General features: G+C 48.8%; 1 protein-coding gene across 2 annotated transcripts in view; it reads right to left on the minus strand.

The window, feature by feature from the left end:
• Nucleotides 1-3,999: 3,999 nt before the first annotated feature.
• The window catches only part of Paqr5 (progestin and adipoQ receptor family member 5), a 72,898-nt gene continuing 54,622 nt past the window's right edge, over nt 4,000-22,275 (minus strand). For both annotated transcript variants that reach the window (XM_031346314.1, XM_031346315.1), the window contains 5 exons: nt 20,429-20,634; nt 16,756-16,882; nt 11,569-11,665; nt 9,484-9,625; nt 4,000-4,527 (listed from right to left, as the gene is read on the minus strand). In XM_031346314.1, the coding sequence (XP_031202174.1) occupies nt 4,286-4,527; nt 9,484-9,625; nt 11,569-11,665; nt 16,756-16,882; nt 20,429-20,634 (814 nt within the window). In that variant the 3' untranslated portion in view covers nt 4,000-4,285. The remainder of the gene's footprint in view (nt 4,528-9,483; nt 9,626-11,568; nt 11,666-16,755; nt 16,883-20,428; nt 20,635-22,275) is intronic.

A 22,275-nucleotide genomic window follows, 5' to 3' on the forward strand; every position in this document is an offset into this window, starting at 1 on the left:
AAATCCGCCTGCCTCTGCCTCCCAAGTGCTGGGATTAAAGGCATGTGCCACCACTGCCCGGTGCACTGGGTGAATCTTATGCATAAGGTCCCAGGTTCCATTCCCAGCAGCATCAGGTGGGCATCACCTGAGGACTTTTCTGACTAGCCAAGAATCCAGCGCCTCTCCCCCCTTGCATCTTGTATGTCAGCATGCTTGGGCCTCAATGTGTTCATTTACATGGTTGGAGGACATTTAGACAGGGTGAATGAAGGTCTCTCTGAGCTGCTTTTCAGCCACTCCTTGAGAAGGCCGAAGCAGAGCCAGTTCTAGAAAGCAGATGCTTAGACAAGATAGCAGCAGATAACTGCTTCCCCTGAGGTGCTTTATTACCCAACTGCACACAAAGCTGCTCAGGAAAGCCCTGGGGCCATCTCTCCACAGAAGAAGCACAGCCGGCTTCAGAATTCGTCATTGTCTTCCAGAGTGCATTGGACATTTCTGGAAGGACTGGCCTGACTCCTCTCCTTCCAGTAAGACTGCTCTTGCTGGCCCCAAGGCACAAAGTGTCTGCCCCACTACTCGACAGTCAGTCTGGCTCCTGTGGCCCCCTGAAGCTTATCAGATTGGCCATGCAATTCTCTGGGTTACCTTTCTCCCAGCTCCCTAGGTCTGTTTCCTTGGCAGAGATTATCTTTTTCCCTACTTCTCTGCCCAGCCAGTGGTAGGCCCGAAAAGGCAGGCCTAGAAGGGTTCCCTCACATCTGTTTTCCAGAGTGTCAGCCCTGCACTCACTGGTTTTGGTATTGTTTTTCCAGTGGTCTTGGGGAGCCCCTGTCAAAGGGTCATTTGACCTGCAATGGGGTCCTGATCCACCATTTGAGGGCTGCTGAACTAGAGTGATCGTTGTTGAACCTCAGGCTGGCCTCGGACTCACTACGGAACTGAATATGGCCTGATCCTCCTGTCCCCATACCCCAAATGCTGAGATCACAGGCATGTACACCATGCCCAGTTTATGCAGTGCTTAGTATCAAAGACAAGGGCTTCATGCATGCCAGGCAAAAACTCTACCGAGCCACACACCCAGTCCGACTTTATACCTATCCTCCCCCCCCAACACACTGTAAAATTGGGGCTGTGGGAATGTCCAGTAGATGGGGATGCCACTGATAGTGTCAGATTGTTGCTTAAGAACAAAATATGTTATGCAGTTTGCAACTAATGTACCAGAAATTTATCAACCTATATAATTGTATCACTCACTTCCCCCCTCCCAAGGGGAAGGTAACTGATAAAATAATGAAACCTTATTTCTTGACCACTTACATCCAAAATATATTGGTCATGGTTATTAGACCAAGGTCACTGACATGGCTTGAGCTACTTTGTTACATCCCCTCTTCACTTCAGTCATCCATTGGACTCCTGACAGCCTCTGTTTGAGGGTTAACACCTGAGAGCTAAGACAGATGCTCTCTGTTGACTGTCTTTGAAGAAGCCGCCTGACCACGCCTACCACCTGAATACACCCATCGCCTGAGCACACCCACTGCCTGAGTATGCCAGCCCCTGAAGATCTTCTGAACCTGGAGACTTTGGCACCTGAACTTTCTTTATAGTTAATCCAGAGACTGTTTTCAGTTTCCCCTGTGATTATAAAAACCCTTGTTTGTTCTCAGTAAAGTGGAGCCTTGATTGGGACGCAACTTGGCTTCGAGTTTTCTCTTGCATTTCAAACCTTCTCTTTCAGGTCCTTTATTCCCTCCTAACTGAGGAGAACCCCGTTCATGAAACTGCGGGCAGTTTCACTACTTAATCCTGGAGGGTGTGTTATAGGACAGAGGATATTCCAGAGTCAGCAAAGAAGATCCAGCATTGTGATGGACAGCCCCCCAAAGTCATTACCAGGTGCAGATCAGGAGCTGTTGGGCCTCTGTTAAAATTTGTTTTGTACCAGCATTTCTGAACTCCGGGAAAACACTATAAAATGCTGAACTTTAATTACAAACGCAACAAACAAGGGATTGCCATGTTTGGTGTCATGAACCTAAATAACAGAGTTTCTCCAAAGACAACAAATTTGTCCAGAACAGCACTGTGATAGCTGCACTTGTGCTGGTCAATGAAGTGCATACAGAGTCTAGGCAACAGCGGACACACCCACCCGTGCTGATGCACTTTTGTTCCCAGTGCTATGGTTACAGGTACATGCAGCCACACCTAGGTTTCCATGGTGTATGTCGGGGCTGAACTCACCTTGATGCTTGCACATCTTGCCATCTCCACTTCTATAAGAGGATAGTTTAAAGGCAAAACGAGGAAGATGCTATGTTGTATAAGAACACAGCAGTATTTGGTTGTAAGCCTCAATAACAAGGTAACGTTGGTCCAAGGATGGACTGGCAGCTCTGGTTAGATGTCCCTGCACAAGTATTTTATGTGTAAGGCTGAAGGGATTGTTGCACAAGGATATGGCCTTTAGCAGAGTTGGCTTTTGGGTTTTTGCTGTTCTTGTTGTTTTGCGATTCCTTGTTATCGTTTATTTTTTTGTTGTTGTTTTTGTTTTTCAAGACAGGGTTTCTCTGTGTAGCCCTAACTGTCCTGGAACTCACTCTGTAGACCAGGCTGGCCTCGAACTCAGAAATCAGCCTGCCTCTGCCTCCCAAGTGCTGGGATTAAAGGCATGTGCCACCACTGCCTGGCCCGTTTATTTTTTAAGCAGGGATTTAGTTGAACTTATCGTTCAGAAGGCATATTGGCATCCATCATGGTAGGGAAGGCACAAATCCTGAGTGTGAGGCTGGCCCAGCAGTCAGGAGGCTGGCTGACCACGCTTCATCTGCACACAAGACTCTGGCGTTTGAAAATCAGTGTACACGTCCGAGAGCCTCTCCTTCAAGCCTCCTGGCCTTCCTTCCTTTTTAGTCTAGGGTTTAACCCATGGAACTTCATTTTCACTTAACCAGATAAAAAAATATCAATAGTAAAAGACTCTGGAGAGAAAACAGGGACACACTTGTAGGTGGCAAGTTGCTGGAACTTTGATCAAGCTGTAAATGAAAGGCACCACAAACGTCTTCAGATCTGCCCCTGCCCTCTGTGCTGGAATTCTGGGGAAAGTGCTCCTGTCTTCATTTCCTCTACAAAAACCCACATTTAATGTAGGAAAACAGGAGCCCTAGTTTGACCCAGGAAATGAATGTCACAAGTTTACCTGTGTTTCTACTTCACAGGAAGGACTGAAGACAGGGTATTTTACCGTCCGTCCCACTAGTGAGGTCAACATCCTCTCCATAAATACTAAGTCTGGCAGCATATTGACATGCCAACACACTGTCAGGCATGGGATATCTCTAAAGACAGCTCCACCATTGCTTGAAAAGGAGACAGGAAGCCCTAACAGATCGGTTGGCATCACTTAGCTCCAGAGACCATCACATCTTATCTGTACTGTAGAATACTTTGCAGCAGGTCCTGGGGATCGAACTCCTGTTGTCAGGCTTGGCAGCAAGCTTCTTAATTCATTGAACCATCTCACTCATCTGGAGGAAAAGCTTAGCTATACAAAATTCATCAAATGTAGCCTCTTCTGTTTTTAAACATCAATACAAAAACTAGAGAGGCAGGGCAGTGTGCTTAATATGACTGTTTAAATCTTTTTAGAGATAGACTCTCATGTATCCAAGGATGGTCTCAACCCCACTAAGTATCCAAGGGATGGGTTTAAACCTCTGATCCTCTCATTCTGCTTCCCTGGTGCTGGAATTATAGGCATGAGCCACAGGACCAAGTTCTGCTGTGCTGAGGATCAAAACCAGGGCTTCAGTGTAGTGGCACACACCTTTAATCCCAGCACATCTCTCTGAGTTCAAAGCCAGCCTGGTCTGCATAATAAATTTCAGGGCATCCTGATCTACATACTAGGACCCTGTCTCAAACAAACAAGTAAACAAACAAAAACAAACAAACAGCAGCCCAAAATAAAGAAAGAAACAAGCAAGAGCAGGGCTCTGTATATCCTAGGCAAGTATTTACCAACTGAGCTACACCTCCAGTCCCTAAACACCCCATTTTTAAATAAGTTTAAAACTTAATATTTATCCTTATCCAGGACTTACACCCACATTTACAGAACACATACAGAATCCATGCATGTGTAGAGAACTCTGCCCAGTTAGATCCTTTTTTTTTGATATGAACCCATTAAAAAATGTCAAGACATCAGTTGGCTACAAATGCTTTTGGCCACTGTAAGCTAGTACCACGCCAACTGCTTAACGCCGACACCTGGCACATTCTGAAATCACGTTTCCTTTTCATGTAATTCAGGCTCAGGGATCCGATACAGAGCAGCTGAGAAATAAATAATGTTGCTGAGGCTGAAAATGATGCACAGAAACATGGCCGCTGCTATCTGAGGCAAAGAGAAGGGTCTGGAGGTGGCTAAGAGCCACTCCTTCCTCAGGGTCTTGTCCAGAAGGATGGCTTCCATCTGCAAGTGTGTGGCCAGGATGACGCACACGTGAAACAGCTGGTGACTGTGGCCTATGACAAACAGAAAAGGCCATCAAGATAAGTTGGAACCAGAGAAATGGCCCAGTGGGTGAAGACTCCCGCTGCCATGCCTGATAGTCTGAGTGCCACCCCGGGGACCCCCAGGAGAGTATCCATTCCCACTATTGTCCTCTAACCTCTGCATGTCATGGCTTATGCACACCCATACATATACACACATGTATGCACATAGAATAAATTAAAGCGCTAATTAGTCATCAGCCAAAAGGCCTATGGACACAGGCTGTGATGTGCAGGGACAGCAAGGAGCCAGCCAAGTGATGGCGTGTATGATTTTAGGTGTTTGTTTGATCTCACTGATTCTGGTATTTTAAGACCGGGTATCATGTTACTCAGGCTCAACTTGAACTCACTGTGTAGCTGAGGATAACTTTGAATTTCTGACCTCCTTGCCTCCACCTTGTGAGCGTTGGGATTGCATGTTATACAACCACACTAGTTTTATAGTTTCACTTGTAAGAAGTGCTTAGAAAGAAGCCGGGAGATGGCTCAGTGTGTAAGCCTGCTGGCTATGCAAACATGAGGACCCGAGTTCAAATCCCTAGCGCTCATATGAAATGTCATGGACGTCTCTAATTCCAGTGCTGTGGAGGGTAGAGACAGGGGGATTCCTGGGGCTTGCTGTTTGTCAGCTGAGCTCCAGGTTTGGTGAGCTATTAAGGCAACAAGGCAGAGAGTGATAAAGCACGAGACCTGCCTCTTTTCTCTACCCTCAGAATGCAAATGTTCATGCATGCACACACCCATACACATGCAACTAACCACCCATTCACACACATGTACACACACATATATGCACACATCCACATACATGCACCACCCACACAACAGACATGCATCCCCCACACATGCACACACACATGCATGCACACATGTACCTACCTCCCTACCATTTTTAAACTTAAAAATGTTCAGCAATAGGTAAAGCCATCCCAGGGAGTAGAAATTGGAATTCTCACTGCCTGTCAGACAAGTCCCAAGTGGACTTACCCTTTGGTATATTTACTGGAGGAATTATAGCACTGTTTTTATTTGTAACAGCTTCTGGCTATGGAGCTCAGGCTAGTCTTGAACTCACTAACTAGCATGATCCTGTGCCTCCAGCCTTTAATGCCTGGGACTGCAGGTGTGCCTGTCCCTACATGTTGAAATCAGCACTGAATTGGGACTTCACAATGTGGCTGGTGAGCTCAGTCCAACATGGTATCCCAGAAGGAGAGCCCCCAGTCATGTCTCTGATTAGCCAGACATAAATAGTCAGACATACCTGTGGCAACTGGTCTTAATTATGAATTTGTTTGGATTCAGAGTCAGCTTAGGCAGCACCACCCCGTGCGTGTGTGTGTGTGTGTGTGTGTGTGTGTGTGTGTGTGTTTTCAGAAAGACTTAACTGAGGAAGAAAACCTGCCTTCTGAGTGGCATCTTCCAAAGAACAGTGAACAAAAACAGAAAGGTGGTGTCCCCTGCCTCCTTCCTCAGGAAGAGCACCTCTTGCTCCTGCCACCATCCTCCCTGCCTTCAGACTCCAGTCTCTTCAGCCTTGCAGTGTGGACTGATTACTACCAACTCCTCAGGGTTCGATGAGGCCTCTAGTCCCAGTTTTGAACTGCCTCTCCAGCAGGCTGCCAGTCATTGCTGGACTACCTAAACCCAATCTAGTAAAGCATATATCATATACATACACACACACACACACACACACATACATACATACATGCATCATATATATTATATGTGTGTGACTTCTCTTCTTGAGAACCTTGCCTAATAACACCTGTCTATTTTTAGAAATCAATATATGAAAACTAAATAAGCAAAAGTCCTCTTCTAAAGCAACTTATGCATCAACCCCATTTTCCAAAGGAAACTGTGGGGCACCCTTGCTCTCCCAGGGCTAACTCTGACATCAGCAGCATGGGACAAGCCTGCCAAGTTTTCCATCTGCCTCTTCCCAAGTGTCTTTGTTTCAACTTCTGGCTAAACAGAGACATGGCTAGGGTCTCTCCTTCTGGGATGCCATGCTGGCCTGAGCTCCTCAGCCCCACAGTGGTGGACAGGAGCAAAAGTAGGAGGGCCAGGAGTAGGCAGGGTCATGAGAAAGAGAGTCCAGGGTTAGAGAATCAGACACAAGAGGCAGAACAAGAAGATGGTACTTTCTGTGACTGAACTGTGGCTCTGAGCCATTTACATAATGAAGTCCAACCAGTGGCCATCTTTGGAGGGATGGTTAAATTCCAGTGAAGTCACTGGGGTGGGCCCTAATCCACTGGACATGGACATGGTCTACACTGAGGGAGAATCCCATGAGGACTGTGGGAAGGTACTCATCCACAAGCCAAGGTAAGGCACTATCCCACTGAGACCTCCATGCCAACTGTCAGCCTTCTGAATGTGCTTCCTCTGTGTGTGGGAACTGCAGGCCTGGCAAACCAATACAACATGACAGTTAAATAAGGCTTCTCCTCCAGACATCTATATCCAGGTTTAGAGACACCCACTTGTAACATCAGCACTCTGTAGGCAGAGACAGGAAGGTCATGAGTTCAAGCCCAGTGTGGGCTACATAATGAGTTTAAGACTAACCTCCACTATACATTGAGACCCTATCTAAAAAATAAATTAAAAAAAGGATGTGTGTGTGTGTGTGTGTGTGTGTGAGAGAGAGAGAGAGAGAGAGAGAGAGAGAGAGAAAGAGAGAAAAAGAGAGAGAAAGAGAGAGAGAGAGAGAGAGAGAGAGAGAGAGAGAGAGAGAGAGAGAGAGAGAGAGAGAGAGAGAGAGAGAGAGGGCTTGGTGGTAAAGGCACGGCACCTTCCACCAAGCCTGACAACTTGAGTTCAATACCCTGGACCCATATGGTAGAAAGCAAGAACCTGTTTCTGCAAATTGTCCTTTGACCCTTGCATACCCATATCAGCATATACGAACACATTAACCTAACATGCAATAAACAGTGTGTTAATTAGTCCTGTATGGTACCACAAAACCCACTTTGGAAGTATTCAACAAGCATGCCGTAGGGGAGGGGCGCCTGGCACAGCACCTCCTTTTCAGGCAGGAGCTGAATCAGGATGGTTGGATATTGGCAAGCATGCATACTGTTTTCCTTCTGCCCTAGCCTCTGTCCCAGGAGGAAGATGAGTAAGTGGCACCCAGCCTTACCCAAGCTCAAAGCACAGGCGGTACCCAACTCCAAATATGTGTGTGATGCAGGCAAGCCACCTCTGCCGCAGAGGTGGCAGAGGTATCAACACAGAACCCCGATCTACTGCATTCCCTAAACCTGCTTCCATGAGAGAGAAGCGCATTGCTGCCAGCCATGGGTGCATCTGAACGGGCCACAGCAGGAAGAGTGGCTTCAAATATCCCACTTACCAAGTCTCAGGGCTTCCTGTAGGGCAGGGATAACCAGGCTTGGCAAGCACCCTCCCCTATCAGCAGGGCATTTTTTCTACTCTGTACCTTTAGGCCCCAGAGGACAGGATTGAAGTGACTTGGGGAAAAAAAAATGTGGAGAAGCCAGATTGACCAGTATTGACCACACCCCTGCCTGCCCCTGGGTCCCCAAGCCTTTATCCACAGCTCTGTCTTCCCTAACGTGGGGGCAGAGGCCTGGGGCCTCCAGCTCCTGACCTCTGACAGCTCTGTAGAATGAGCACTCTGAGAGTGTTGATAGCTAAAGTCCTTTCTGATAGGACAAAAAAGAAAAGAAGAAGAGTCTAATCTGATCACACAAAGTCTATCTGGCCCCATCTCTGAAGCAGGTGGAGAGGAGGCTCCAGGCAGGGACAAAGGTGGCTTGGTGAGAACCTGGGTGCTTGCTGTGGTGGGGACAGCAACTGGCCTTCTGCATCTCATGGTATCTAGTTAAGGGACTCTTGTATCAAAGGCTTGTCACCCTCTACAGAAGCTACCCAAGGGTGCTGAAGTGGCTAATTTGTCAATTTCACAGTCTCTAGAATTATCCAGGAGACAGACCTCTGTGTATGTCTATGAGAGAGTTTTTATGGTTTAACCGAAAAGGGAAGAGCGGGCCCCATTCCATGGGTCAGAGCCCTGGACTGAATATGAAGAATGCAAGCCAAGTGCCTGCATTCATCCCTGCTTCTTGACTGAGGACACAATGTGACCCACTGCCCTAATGCTGTGTCACCAGGCCTTCCCTTTCCTGGTAGGCCGTACCCTCAAAGCATAATCAAAAATAAACCCTTGAGTTTACAGTTACAGCAGCAGAAAATGAAGGCAGGTGCCTTCCTTCCAGCCAATGTCAGAGACAGGTGGGAAGTCCCTTCCCCACCCTGAGGGGATGAGAAAGCATGGAGGAGCTCCTGTGCTCTGACCTCTCTCCCAAATACATACCCTCCCTCCAGTGTCACATGGCCTCTGTGAGTGCTGGCCTTGCCCCAGCTTTGGAGTGCCTGCCTGGGTCAGGAGGTCTGAGGTTGGACCCGGAAGTTGCAGTCTCCAGCCCTTCGGCTGCTGGTGTTGGTGAGAGATACAGCTGGGACCTACAGCTCCACGTGATCCCAGGCCCTCCACTCACCGTGTTTAAAACAGACCTTCTCCTCTACACAGCTGCCTGCTGCCTGGTGCCTTCAGTGTCACCTGCAAACCTTCTTCCTCCTCCCTGTGCCTGTCCTCCATGTCTACGTTATGCTGGGAAGTCAGACTCTAGGTGCCAATAGGATGATTGTTCATTGGAATGCCTACCTGTTTCCTTCCTTCCCGTCCCTGGCAATGTGGTAGCCACACAAAGGATGACTTCAATCAAGGAGTACCTACCTGTCCCTCGCCAAGGCCTATGCCTGATGACTCTCTCTGGGGTCACTCCTCTCCAGGTCCCCTGCCATGTGGCTACACACATCATCCTCAGGCTGTTTCCACCCCAGCTGGGACAGTCACCCTCACCCCTACCCTGCCACACTCACCGATGTAGTCAAAGCGTCCAGGAGCCAGTCGCTCTGGCAGGTGGGCAGAGTACAAGAAAGAGGCCAGGAGGGTCATGACCATGTGCTTCTGGTGGTACAACATGGCTTCGTTTCTTGAACTCTCCCCTGGGAACAGGAAGAGCTGCGGGTGTTTGAAAGAACAGATAGTCTTGAGAAAAAGCCAGGCCCCCACCTCTCAGCACAGCAACACAAACTCCAGAGGGGATGAGGGGAAACAGGAAGGAAGAGGATGGAAAGAGATGGGGCTACGGGAGGGAAAGAAAACCTTACTAGATATTGCTGCTCTTTCTGGGGGATCAAATGCAGGCATTGAAGAACAGTCCCTATTTGCACCTGGCTCCAGATGCCCAGCTACAGTACAGAACTGAGGCTCCTAATGAAGGCTTCAAAGCTTAGAAGGCAAGCTGGCAAAACGGCCACAGCAAGCAGGTCAGATGCCACAAATGTGATAGAAAAGAAAACTTTAGCCGGGCGATGATGGCGCATGCCTTTAATCCCAGCACTTGGGAGGCAGAGGCAGGCAGATTTCTGAGTTCAAGGCCGACCTGGTCTACAGAGTGAGTTCCAGGACAGCCAGGGCTACACAGAGAAACTCTGTCTCGGGAAAAACACCACAACCACCACCACCAACAACAACAACAACAACAAACTTTAAAAAGAAAAAGTCTTGGAAGCCTTTCTGCATTATCAAAATGGATTACTATTTGGCCTGGCTTGGTGACTCAAGCTTGAACTCACTTCCTAAGGCAAAAATGTTGGAAGTTCGAAGATCATTTAGGCTATGGAGCTAGTTGAAAGTCAGCTTGATCAACTTAGTAACATCCTGTCTCAAAACCAACCAATCAATAAATGGTTGGTGGGCAGCACAGCTCTGTGATAGAGCCTTGCCTAGCACACAGAAGACCTTAGGCTCTGTAGCCAGCATCAACCACCCCTCAATGCATGACCACTGTATTGCTTCAAGGTTAAGTGGAATTTTTATAAATAACAAAAGTAGCTTCCCCTACTAGGAGGAGCCAGGCACCAGGCTAGCTGCATGCCCCACCCCATCTGAGCTTCCCCGGGGACCTTAAGGCAGACTCGACTTCCGAATTTTATAGTCGAGGAAAGAGAGCCTGAGATTGACTTTCTAGCCACTGATAAGCAGTGAGGCGAGGGTTGGAATGGAGGCAGGGCAATTCTGCTACTAATGCTGCCAACCTCCTGCTCCTCTGCCCTGCTGTCCCACACAGCCACTAGACAGCATGACATGACATCTGCATGTAGCTGGCAATGGCCATCAGCTGCCATTTCCTGTGTGTGTCTGCACAAACTCCAAGGACTGAGAGCAGTGAGCTGAATGTCCATCCCCAAGTCTCCTGTAGACCCACTCAAGGGAGTTACAGAGAAAACACCCACTGCTTCCCAAAGGTAGCAGACCCTGCGCCCTGAACCCTTGCCATCGGGGCCCTACACTGCCTCTGTCTGGGAGAAGCCTACTCACAGGGTAATGCTGAAGCTGTAAGATTCATTATATCCAGAATCTTCATCACCTCCTATGCCGAAGCAGATGCTAGCCTCATAACAGATGAGGAAACCTGGGCTTCGAAAAGTTATGTGTACTGCCTAAATCCCATAACAAGTAACCATGGAGACCAGGATTTGAACCTGGCCCATGTGACCTGCAAGTGAGGGTCTTTTCCCTTCTTGTTGTGTTTGTTACCCACCCCACCCCACCCCCTGCTCTTTTCTGCCTCATTCTCATGTCGCCTTTAAGGCTCCATCCCCACCTTTTCCTCCACTAACACACTACATCACTGATACTGTACAGTCATGCATGCATCGGTCTTTCCCCTCAGCTGGCACTGATGTTCACCAACTCCCAGGCTGCAAGCCTTGCCTAGTTCTCTATGGTTCTTCCTAAGGCTCTAGTCAGTTTGTCTCCAAGGTCCTCTCTTCAGACTATCTCTAACCACAGCACTCCACTCCTATGGGTCAGTGGTGTTATGTCTCTCTCAGAGCTCAGGAAACCATTCCTTGGGCATGGAAGACAGGAGAAGAGGAGATGTAGCTCCATGTCCTTACCCTGTAGAAGATGGGGAGTGAATCCCAAGTATAGGGGTAGGCGAAGGCCAGGACCCGGAGCAGCTTGCAGAGCCGGGGCTTCTGGAGTTCAAGAAACCTGCAGTCAGGAAGGAAATGGAAGCTGCTTAGGACCTCATACGTGTGCACATGGGTCATCAACAGAGGACAAGCCTTTTTACAGTCTCCTGTGGACCACAGCTTCTCCACGAGCCTTTCTCGTTCCTCCTACACTGGTGGAAATGACAAGACCTCAGCAAAGAAGGAGAAACTTGCTCTAAGAGCATGAAATGCAGTGGTATGCAAACCGAGATGAAGGCAGAGGGGACTGAACAGGAGAGAAGTTTTAGAAGGTCGACACCGATACCACAGAGACAGGAAGTGGCCTCGAGCCCAGACCCCGGGTCTCACACTCTACAGAAGCAGAGATGAGCCCAAGCAACTGGAACCACCCAGGTGATGGCCACACAAAGACCTGGGTTCAAGGAGGTGCTGGACAACCCAGAGGCGTTTCTAGAATCTTTATACCATGCACAGGAACACTGGCCTGGGGAAAGTGAAGATGCAGAGGGTCTGTCTTTCTCTCTTCCAGGAGCTGTCTCACCACCCTCCAATGCAAAAACAGAATCCAAAAAGAACCCACTGCATTAACTGTTTAGAAGCAAGTGGCAGGGACCTTCTAAACTGGTCATCCCTGGGGACCTAGAAAGGGGGAAAAGTTTTAGAGCCTCAGCAGTACAGACACCCAGGCTGGCCACACAAAACTGCAGCTCTGGTGCTGGAGACGCAGTTCAGCTAGTCGAGTGCCAGGCTAGCATGCAGCAAGCCTTGGGTTCCATCCTCAGTACTCAGGAGCCAGACAGTGACACATGCCTGTTGACTCCAGTACTTGGAGATCAAGGCAGGTGGACCAGAAGTTCAAGGTCATTTTTTTAAAGATTTATTTATTTTTATATATATGACTCCACTGTAGCTGTACAGATGGTTGTGAGCCATCATGTAGTGGCTGGGTATTGAACTCAGGACCTCTGCTCACTCTGGTCCCGCTCACTCCAGCCCCAAGATTGATTTATTATTATTATATGTAAGTACACTGTCTTTAGGCACACCAGAAGAGGGCGTCAAATCTCATTACAGATGGTTGTGAGCCACCATGTGGTTGCTGGGATTTGAACTCAGGACCTTCAGAAGAGCAGTCAGTGCTCTTACCCGCTGAGCCGTCTCACCAGCCTTCAAGGTCATTTAAAAAAAGATTTATTTATTTTATTTGTATGAGTACACTGTAGCTACCCTTCAGACATAACCAGAAGAAGGCATCGGATCTCATTACGGATGGTTGTGAGCCACCATGAGGTTGCTGGGAATTGAACTTGTTTTGATTTTTGGACACAGGGTCTTCTATAGACCAGGCTGACTTCAAATTCACCATATAAAATATATTAAAAATGATCTTGAGGGGGCTGGAGAGAGGGTTCATCGGTTAAGAGCAATGACTGCTCTTCCAGAGGTCCTGAGTTCAATTCCCAGCAACCACATGGTGGCTCACAACCATCTGTAATGGGATCTGATGCCCTCTTCTGGTATGTCTGAAGACAGCTACACTGTACTCATGTAAATAAAAATCTAAAAGTAAGCAAACAGAAACCAAAGCCCAATTACCTTTGAGATCACACTTTAACACTAGGGGAGAGGCAGTGGCACTGTGGCTTCACAGGGACACACCAGATTCCAAGGCAGACTGGACACATCAGGACCATGCTGCTCCAGCAGGCTGCCTTTAAAGCTTTGTCTGACCTGTCCTTCCCTCATAGTGTTGTTGTAAGGACTTGAAGAAATAATGTGCCACCCCCCTTAGAGTCACACACAGCCCAGCTACTAAACATTGCTCTGAAAACAAACCCCGCCCTGCTCATCACAGCTATGCTGGAGCAGAAGGTAAGAGCAAAAAAGTACAGGTTCTGGGTGGAGGGTCTAAGGATGAGCTGAGAATAGACGCAGCTAGGACTTGGCCCAAGTGCCCCTGCCTGCCCTTGACAAGCCCAGCCTCTGTCTTTCTTCCTCCAAGGGACCCATAACCTCAGCAGAAGCCGTCCAACCACAACAGGCCGGTTATGTATCTGCTATGTCTTAAAGAGTTGCTGGCCACTTACACATAAAGAAAATCTGGCTCTGACTTGTCTAGGGCTGTGCCCCAAAGCATGAATTTCCCGTGACTTGTCACCGGGCCTGAAAAAGTACTTCCCCAGGAGGCAAATGAATAAGCCTCTCCAGCAGCAAAGTTGGGCCCACAGGGGACAAAAAGTAGAAGCAGCGAAATAGAAGAGAAAAAGAAAGAGGCCAAAAAAAAAGTCCAAACCACAGAAGAGGGGGTCCACCCCCAAGGTGCAATTCCACATCTAACCACAGGATGTCGCCAGAGCCAGAGATTCCTGGAGGTAGCAGCCCTGGCCCGAGATGCCTAGGAAACATCCAGCCAGTATCAAAGCACAGCTTGTTTACACACCCTGGGATTGAGAGCTCTGCCCACGAAGCAATTGCAAGAAAATACTGGATTTGGAAGGAAGCCTCCCTTTAGATTACGTTGAGTCAGTAATCTTGGCAACTTGTTCCCTCTTGGTCCTAAGACACTGTCAGAGCCCTGTGTGTCTAAGTGCACGTCATTGACATAACCTGCTTCCCTTGTTCTCTGTTCTGCTCCATAGAGCAGTAGCAGTTCCCTCTCTCTGGTGTGTGTGTGTGTGTGTGTGTGTGTGTGTGTGTGTGTGTGTCCTGCCTTTCCTGTTCCTGGAACCCTCTGAGGGTACTATGTCAGACTTTTCACATGGGCCCCCAGAGCCCAGCCAGCCTTTGAGAAATGTTGGTTAGGTGAATGGGGACAGTAGCCCAGATGTGCCCCCTAGATCAGCAGAAACAAACTATGTCATTGTCAAGGAGAGGAAGACCCCAAACATGGGGTCACAAGACATTCCTGGGTCAGTGCCAAATGCCTTTATCCAAATACTGCAGGCATGCTGAATATACAACATGGACGGCTGGACCTGCATGGTTGCAGAGGGTGGGGGGATCGTGCAGAGGGGAACGACTCTGGGGTAGAATAAAGCAATGTATCCTGGTGGTAGCCGGTAGTTAGCATTAAAAACTTAATTTAGAAGGCTGCAGACATCTTAATAAGCTGCACTCTGCGCTCTTGGGAAAGAAGTTTTGATCCACAAATCGTAGAGACTGTATCTTTCACACCCGTGTGCCTTCTCTACCCCTACTACCCACAACATTTGTTCCCTCTGGTCCCCAGTTGTGAATACCAGAACCATGAGGAGCTTACAGACCAACTACACAGGGGCAACAACTGACCCAAAGACTAGATTTGGGGTCTACCCACGAGCCCAGGAGCTCAGGCAGCCAGAGGAAAGGCCACCCAGGCTCACTGTGCCTCGCTTCACCCCTCTCTCCACCATCTGTGGAGTCCCCAGGTTTGCACCGTGGTGCAGAGGTGTATACTGCACAGCCCCTGTATACTGCATAGTTTAATGCCCCCTGGAATTAGAAGGACATAGTGATCCAGGAGCAGGGACTTTATTTTCTGCCTCTACAGGTAGACTTAAGTTCTGCCCAGCTTTCATGAAAATCTGTGATTTCCAAGAAAATAAGAGAGTCTCTCCCCATCTTCCAAGAAGATAAGAGAGCAGTTCCCCAGGGATGATGCCACAGAAAATTCAGTGGGATATACCAAGCAAGACACTTTGACTCCCAGGGAGAGCAAACTATGCCTGCCTCTAGTCCTTCTCAAACATTCTGGCAAATGGAGGGCAGACTGGGGTGAACCTTTCTGATGATGCACAAAAATCTACACCCCCCCCCCACACACACACACATTAAAAAACAAAGAAAGACACAGTTTGGTTGGTTCCTCACAACCTGGGTGTCACCCCGAGCAAACTGGAACCAAAACCATTCTCAGAGAGGAAGCCCTGACTGCCTGATTCTCCCTGGAGAGGGGATAGTACAGTTGGCAGTATGGAGGACACACATGCAACCCAAGTACCTCTCCTGATCTGCCACTTCCTGGCAATGGTGGCACTATAAAGACGGGGCTGTCACCTGGCTACAACCACCTGGAAGGTTTCCTAAGCGACCGAGGGAGTCTATGCTTTTAGGTAGTTCACTCCTGCAAAGAGCAGTGTCAACTAGCCCAGATATTCCCATGACAACACAGCTCACACTCCGCCCCACAGAATCTTGTATGAAAGGAAAAGGAATTAACAGGATTGCTGGCATGATTCATGGCCACGTTTGAATGCTCTTCATCACCCATCAGTGCACAGGGAGCTAGCATGACTCATAGCCATATCTGAATGTCCCTCATCAGTGCACCTAGAGATGCCATTCCCACCCATCCCTGTGAGAGGAGGACAGCGTGGTTTTGAGGAACCCTCCCTGTCCAGGCTTATGCCAGGCATCCTCGGCATATGACAGAGAATCTTCTATCCAGAAGGGAGCTGTGTTGACCCCACTGTACAGGTGAGAGGACTGAAGTCCAAGGAATACACACAGTGACTTGCCTATGCAGTAAAGCCATCTGTAGAACTTATAGGGTCTATAAAAAACAATTCTAGTGTAGGGTCACTCTTGTTTAAGTTGCAAAGAATTTCAGAGCATCCGGTCACATTTGGGGCTTTTCCAAAGAGCTGAGTGGCTGCCCAAGGGATACCCATGAAGTCCAGTGTGATAACTGATATTGTCAACTAGACAGAATCTAGAGTCACCATGGAGACAAATCTTGGGGTAGGCCTATTTAGAAGTTTCTAGATTAAATTGAAGTGGAAAGGCCCACTCTAACTGGTGACATTATACGGTAGGCTGGGGTCTTAAAATGAGTGAAAAGCATAAAGCTAGCTGGTGGGACTGTGTATCTGCCTCAGGCCCCAGCTGCTGTAACTTCTCTGTTGTGATGGACTGTGCCCACCAGGTGTGAGCCAGAGAAAACCTGCCTTCTTCACTTTGGCCAAGTCACGTTGGCCAGGTGCCTTGTCCTAGCAATGAGTAAAGTAACCGACACATTGCATGACAGGGACTCTACCTGGAGCCTTTTCTGCTGGGCTCTTCAGCTGACTCCAGCCACCCATCCCATGCTTGCTAGGTCCTCCCATGGACCCCTACCCTCTTGCCCCCTGAGATCAGAATGCCCAGTACCTGGAGTAGCAGGAGAGGCCAGTGCTGAGAATGGTGTTCAGCACGGCCAGGGCTACGTAGCACTCATGGAAGGTACTGCAGACCAGTGCATCAGGGAACGTGTATGCAGAGTAGGCGATGGCTGAACCTGCGGAAGAAACACCGGCCTTGAGATACAGGCCAGGCCACTGCTCTGTGAGGACCCCTGGGAAAGACGACGTTAGCCTTCATCTTCTGCAAAGACCTATGAACTAGCCTGCCTCTGTGTCTTCCGAGAATACCCTCCCCTTGCTTCTCTGTCCACCTAAATTCTATAAGGCTATGTTCCTTCAGAAATGTAGGGGTGTCTGTGCGTGCGTGCATGTGTGTGTGTGTGTGTGTGTGTGTGTGTATGTGTGAGTACGCACTCACACACTTCTGCTTCTAACAACAAGCTGCCGCTAATGATGATTCCAAATTCATCTGCCTGTGGACAGGGTGCTTGCCTGTGAAGCCTAGCATCACAGGAAGAGAGGGCCCCCAGGGCCCTGCCTAAGGACAAAGATGTCCTATCAGTGGGCCAGGAGTGACCAGTGTCCGTGTTTGGTTTTGGAGTATGAAAGAGGCAGCTATATCAAGACCTTCTAGAGAGACTAAAGGTGAAGCCTTGGGTTGGAGGGACTGTCCATCTTGGTGTGGCTGGGACCTGTACCCTTACCTATGGGAGAGGCTGGATCTGGCCCCAGTTCATCTGCTATTCTAATACAGTGGTTCTCAACCCTGCTAATGCTGTGACCCTTTAATTCCTTGTTATGTTGACGCCCCAACCATAAAATTATTTCCATTGTTACTTCATAATTGTAATTTTGCTACTGTCATGATTCATATATGTAAACATCTATGTTTACATTGATTGTCTGAGGTGACCCCTATGAAAGGGGCATGCTACCTCTGATGGGGTTGTGAGCCACAGGTTGAAAACCACTGTCCTAATACATCAAGAACCTTGGATTCACAGCTACAGGCAGAGACAGGCCAGATTCAACTTTGGGCTTTTCTCCCATTCAGCAAACAGATGGACTTCCTAGTGAAACTGAACACAGGGGCAAGGGACCACAGCTTGGTGTATTAGCTTGTACCCCAGTGCTGGAGAGGCAGATACAGGAGGTTAAGAAAACCTATAGGCTCCCTAGCCAGGCATCCTAGCCTAAGACTCTCTCTCTCTCTCTCTCTCTCTCTCTCTCTCTCTCTCTCTCTCTCTCTCTCTCTTTCTCTCTCTCTCCCTCTTTCTCTCTCCCTCTCTTTCTCTCTCTCTCTCTTCCTTCTGTTTTTGTTGTTGTTGTTGTTGTTGTTTTCCAGACAGGGTTTCTCTGTGTAGCCCTGGCTGTCCTGGAACTCAGACCTTCAGTCCAGTGAGTGATTCTCTCTCAAACAAAAGTGCAAGGCACCTGAAGACCACCCACGTTCCCCTCACCTCCACACACATGTAAACACAAGTGCAGGCAGAGAGGGCTGAGCATCACCTTCCCAGCAATGTGCAGAGTTCCCGTGAGAGTTCACCCAAGGAGCTCTGCCCCAGGGAACCAGGGACCCTTCTCTAGACCCAATGCTCGGGGAGCTCTCTGGACCAAGAAGTACCACTGCCGCTGACCCTGAGCTGAGGTGTGTGCATCTAGTGTAGCATCCAATGCAAGAGTAAAGGGGCCTCAGACGCATCTGCAGGGTTTCTTTGTGTAGCCCTGGTTGCTCTGGAACTCACTCTGTAGACCAGGCTGGCCTCGAACTCAGAAATCCGCCTGCCTCTGCCTCGAAAGTGAGGATTAAAGGTGTGCACCACCACTGCCAGGCAAATAAGTCTTTTTTAAAAAAAGGTGTGTGTGTGTGTGTGTGTGTGTGTGTGTGTGTGTGTGTGTGGCACTCAGCACACAGCTGTCCTAGAAGGATTCCTCCAAATGCTCACTTTTACTAGAACCCGGGAAGCAGCTCAGTTGGTAGAGGGCATGCCTTGCATGCACACCACCCTGAGTCCCGTTCCCAGCACTGCATAAAGCAACTTAGTGACACATGCCAGTTTTCCCAGCACTCAGAAGATGGAGTCAGGATGGTCAGAAGTCAAGATCATTCTTGGCTACTTAGCCAGTTCAAGGCCCTGTCTCAAAACGAAAGGAAAGTAGATGGGGAGGAAGGGAGGAAAGAAGAGAGGGAGGGAGGGAGGGAGATCCTTCAGGAAGCAACTGGGTTGAGCTGAGGGTTTAGACCTCATCTCAGGTAGTATGGAGCCTGAAAGCCTTCCAGTGGGAAGCAGTGACCCGGCAGGAAATGAGTCAGTAACCTCCCAGGCAACATGGTAGATCTGCAGGGCAGAGCCTCGAAGAAGCTCCAGGTCTGAGCTAAGCTGACAGTGAAGGTTCATGGGACAGCCTGAGTCTGATCACTGATTAGACAGGATGGGAAGTAGAGGTGGGGAGGAGGAACCAAAGCTTATTAGAGTTCTGACTTGAGCAAGCAGGAGGTGGCACCCCTAGCCAGGGACCTGAGAGGAAGGGTAGGGCTAGGCCAAGGGGGGACAGGGGTGGGGAGAAGACTCAGCCAGGCCCGGTGTCAGGATCAGCTTCAGATCCAGGTTCTTCAAAGGTTTAGGGGCCCCTTGCCCAGAGATGGGAGGCTGCTCCTGGTTATGTTAGAGGAAAAGCCCCATGTTAATTCTGAGTTACTGACAATTCAGAGTGAGCCCAGCTATGGGGTAGAGGAGAGGAAAGAACTGGAAATGAATGAGAACAGGGATGGGAGGAGGGAGGACATGATGGGCTGGGGCCATGGCAACCAGTTTTGTTTTAATAACTGGATAGTAGAGCACTGAGCAGTGTGTGTGTGTGTGTGTGGGGTGCACTCGCGCATGTGCTCGCATGTGAGTGACACATGCAGGTAGATGCTTGTGAAAGAAAAGAGGGGAAAGGATGAAGGTAACCTCGTCCTGGACAAATTCTTGCCAGAGCAGATACAATGACTGGCTCTCAGAGCTAGAGTGGGGCCAGGAAGGAGGAAGAAGCCAGCACCAGCACCTCAGGGGACAGATGAATGACCCTGTGGAGGAGAAAGCGGGACGAGAGGCTTCTTAGTCAGGAAAAAAAATGAGTCAATGAGGATGGGAGCAGCACCAGCCAGTGGCAGCAGCAGATCATCCTCTCCTGCAGCACTGTGGCCAGGTGAGTCTGTGGGGCCTCTAAGCCTCTGGGCCAATGTTTGTGACCCGATGTTTTCTCTACCAAGTATACCAGATGCCAGCCAGCCCTGATATCCTGGGGTCAGCCCCATGAGGGCCAAACTAGGAACATTTCAAAGTCTTTTCAAACTTGTGGTCAATCCTGGCCATTCTCGAAGTTGAAGTAAGATCCCAGTCACGGAAGTCCTAAGTCCTTAGCACATAGATCTATGTGGTGGAGTTACTATGGAGTGAGGGTGCCCCTAGGCCTCTCCTTAGACCTGTACACCAGGGAACAGTGAGGGAGGTAAAGAAGCATTTTCACCATAGAAATTGGCAAGTGCCGCAGATCAGGGTATATCATAGACAGCACACAGATGGACAAGCTTTCTACAGAACCCACGGCAGGGTTCCTTACATCCTTGTGACTCTTCCAAAAATCCATCAAATCTCATGGGAGACAAGTAGGTAGTAGTCTCGGGGGAGGGGACAGAAGGGTAGGGACTCACGTACCCAGGCTGAAGAGATTGACGGCACCATAGTCCAGAAAATAGCAGATATGCCGGGCGTTCTTGGACATAGAGCTGAACGTGTGTGCACAGCTGGATGCGAGGGGGTACACGCAGCTGGTGCACATGTACACGAGCATAGGCCACGAGTAGCTGTCATTCTGGATGTCTGTCATATACAGTGCAGTCATGAACCTCCACATAAAGAACCTAGAACAGAACATGCACCCACTCAATCCCCTCGTGATTGTTTTCTGCCTTCCACCCTGCTGGGAGATGGCCCATCCCATGAATCTCCAATTAAACTGCAATAACAAATACTAGAGAGGCTGTGGTGAGGCTGTGCCTTTTTGACTTGAAGCAGCCAATTGGGTACAGACAAGTAGGGTAAGAAGACAGTCCTTGGGGACAGGATCATCCTAATAGTATCTTTCCCAGCATACTCTCCAGTCTCAGCTTACATACCTCTAAGAATAAGGGTCCCATCCCCTCTCATGGTAGCTCTGAGTGTTGGAAAGGTCCTTCTAAGTCATATTTGTATGGCTTCTAGAAATACACAACCCCTTCCTTCCACTACTGGAGAGCAAGGTCCCCTTTTCCACAATATCTAACAAGGAAGGGGACTCCGGAAGTCTCTTCACCCAGTAACTGAAGAAGGGTCACAAAGCATTTCTGGCTATAAGTGTGATCTTTTCCTATTGTCTAGCATACGCTGTTTGCTGTTCCTCTCAGATTTTCCTTTTATCAGCAACAGATCATTTCTTATCCTGCTTGCTTGGGGTGTCCCAGATGCAGATTTTCCTAGCTGTGCCCAGTGCTCTTGGAGTGGACCATCTGAGAGCCTGGTTGGGTTCTGGAAGCTGGGAATAGTGCAGATGGCCCAGCTGAGCATAGACCTCAAGACACACATACAACAGCAGGCAGTGTGCAGTGGTACAAAGTAAAAAACAGCCAAAACTTAGACATAATGGGAGGTAAAGGAAGATCAATCACCCTTAGCTACATAGAGTTCAAGGCCAGCCTGGGCTACATAAGACCCTGTCTCAAAAAACTAAACCAAGCCAACAAGAGAGCCAACTGTGGCCCATCCTCCAGTTGGAAAACCTGTTCAGAATCCTCGGTCTCAGGTACAGACGTGATATCTGAGGGAGATGAGCAACAGGAAGACCACAGGAGAAATGCGGGGCTGGGGCACACAGGTCGCTGTCAAGGCTTTTGTAGAAAGCTTTGGAGGGCACTCAGGTGCCCCGGCAGCTCCAGGGAGGAGAACCAGGGGCCAGAGAGACAGCCCAGCTGTTTTCTTCTGCAGTCTTCAGTTTGTCCACATGACAGGTTCTCATTCATACTGCTTTGAAACAGGGCCCCAGTGTATATAGAGCCCAGGCTGGACATTAAAGTCATGATCTTTCTGTCTCAACTTTCCAAGTTCTAGGATTACAGGTATGTACCACCACACTCAGCATAAAGTCTTTAAAATTATTTTTTTTTTGGTATTTATTCTTATATATATGGAGTGTGCTGTGGTAGTGGTGGTGGTATGTATGTACACGTACATGGACACGTACATGCAGGCTATATCACATATGTAGAGGCCAGAAAACAACTTTGTGGAGTCAGTTTTTTCCTTCTCCCTTTACATAGGTTCTGGAGATCAAACTCAGGCTGCCAGGCTTGCTTGCCAACTGTCTTTCCTCCCTGGCCAGTCTTGACATCCCCTTTAATGTGGCTAATGGTTTTCTTGAGCTGATGCACCTTGTCCCCACTGCCCAGACAGTGGTTGTATTGGCTGGTTTTGTGTGCCAACTTGACACAGGCTGGAGTTATCACAGAGAAAGGAGCTTCAGTTGGGGA

Source organism: Mastomys coucha, unplaced genomic scaffold (genome assembly GCF_008632895.1).
Source record: "Mastomys coucha isolate ucsf_1 unplaced genomic scaffold, UCSF_Mcou_1 pScaffold23, whole genome shotgun sequence".
In the NCBI taxonomy this organism is placed as follows: Eukaryota; Metazoa; Chordata; class Mammalia; order Rodentia; family Muridae; genus Mastomys; species Mastomys coucha.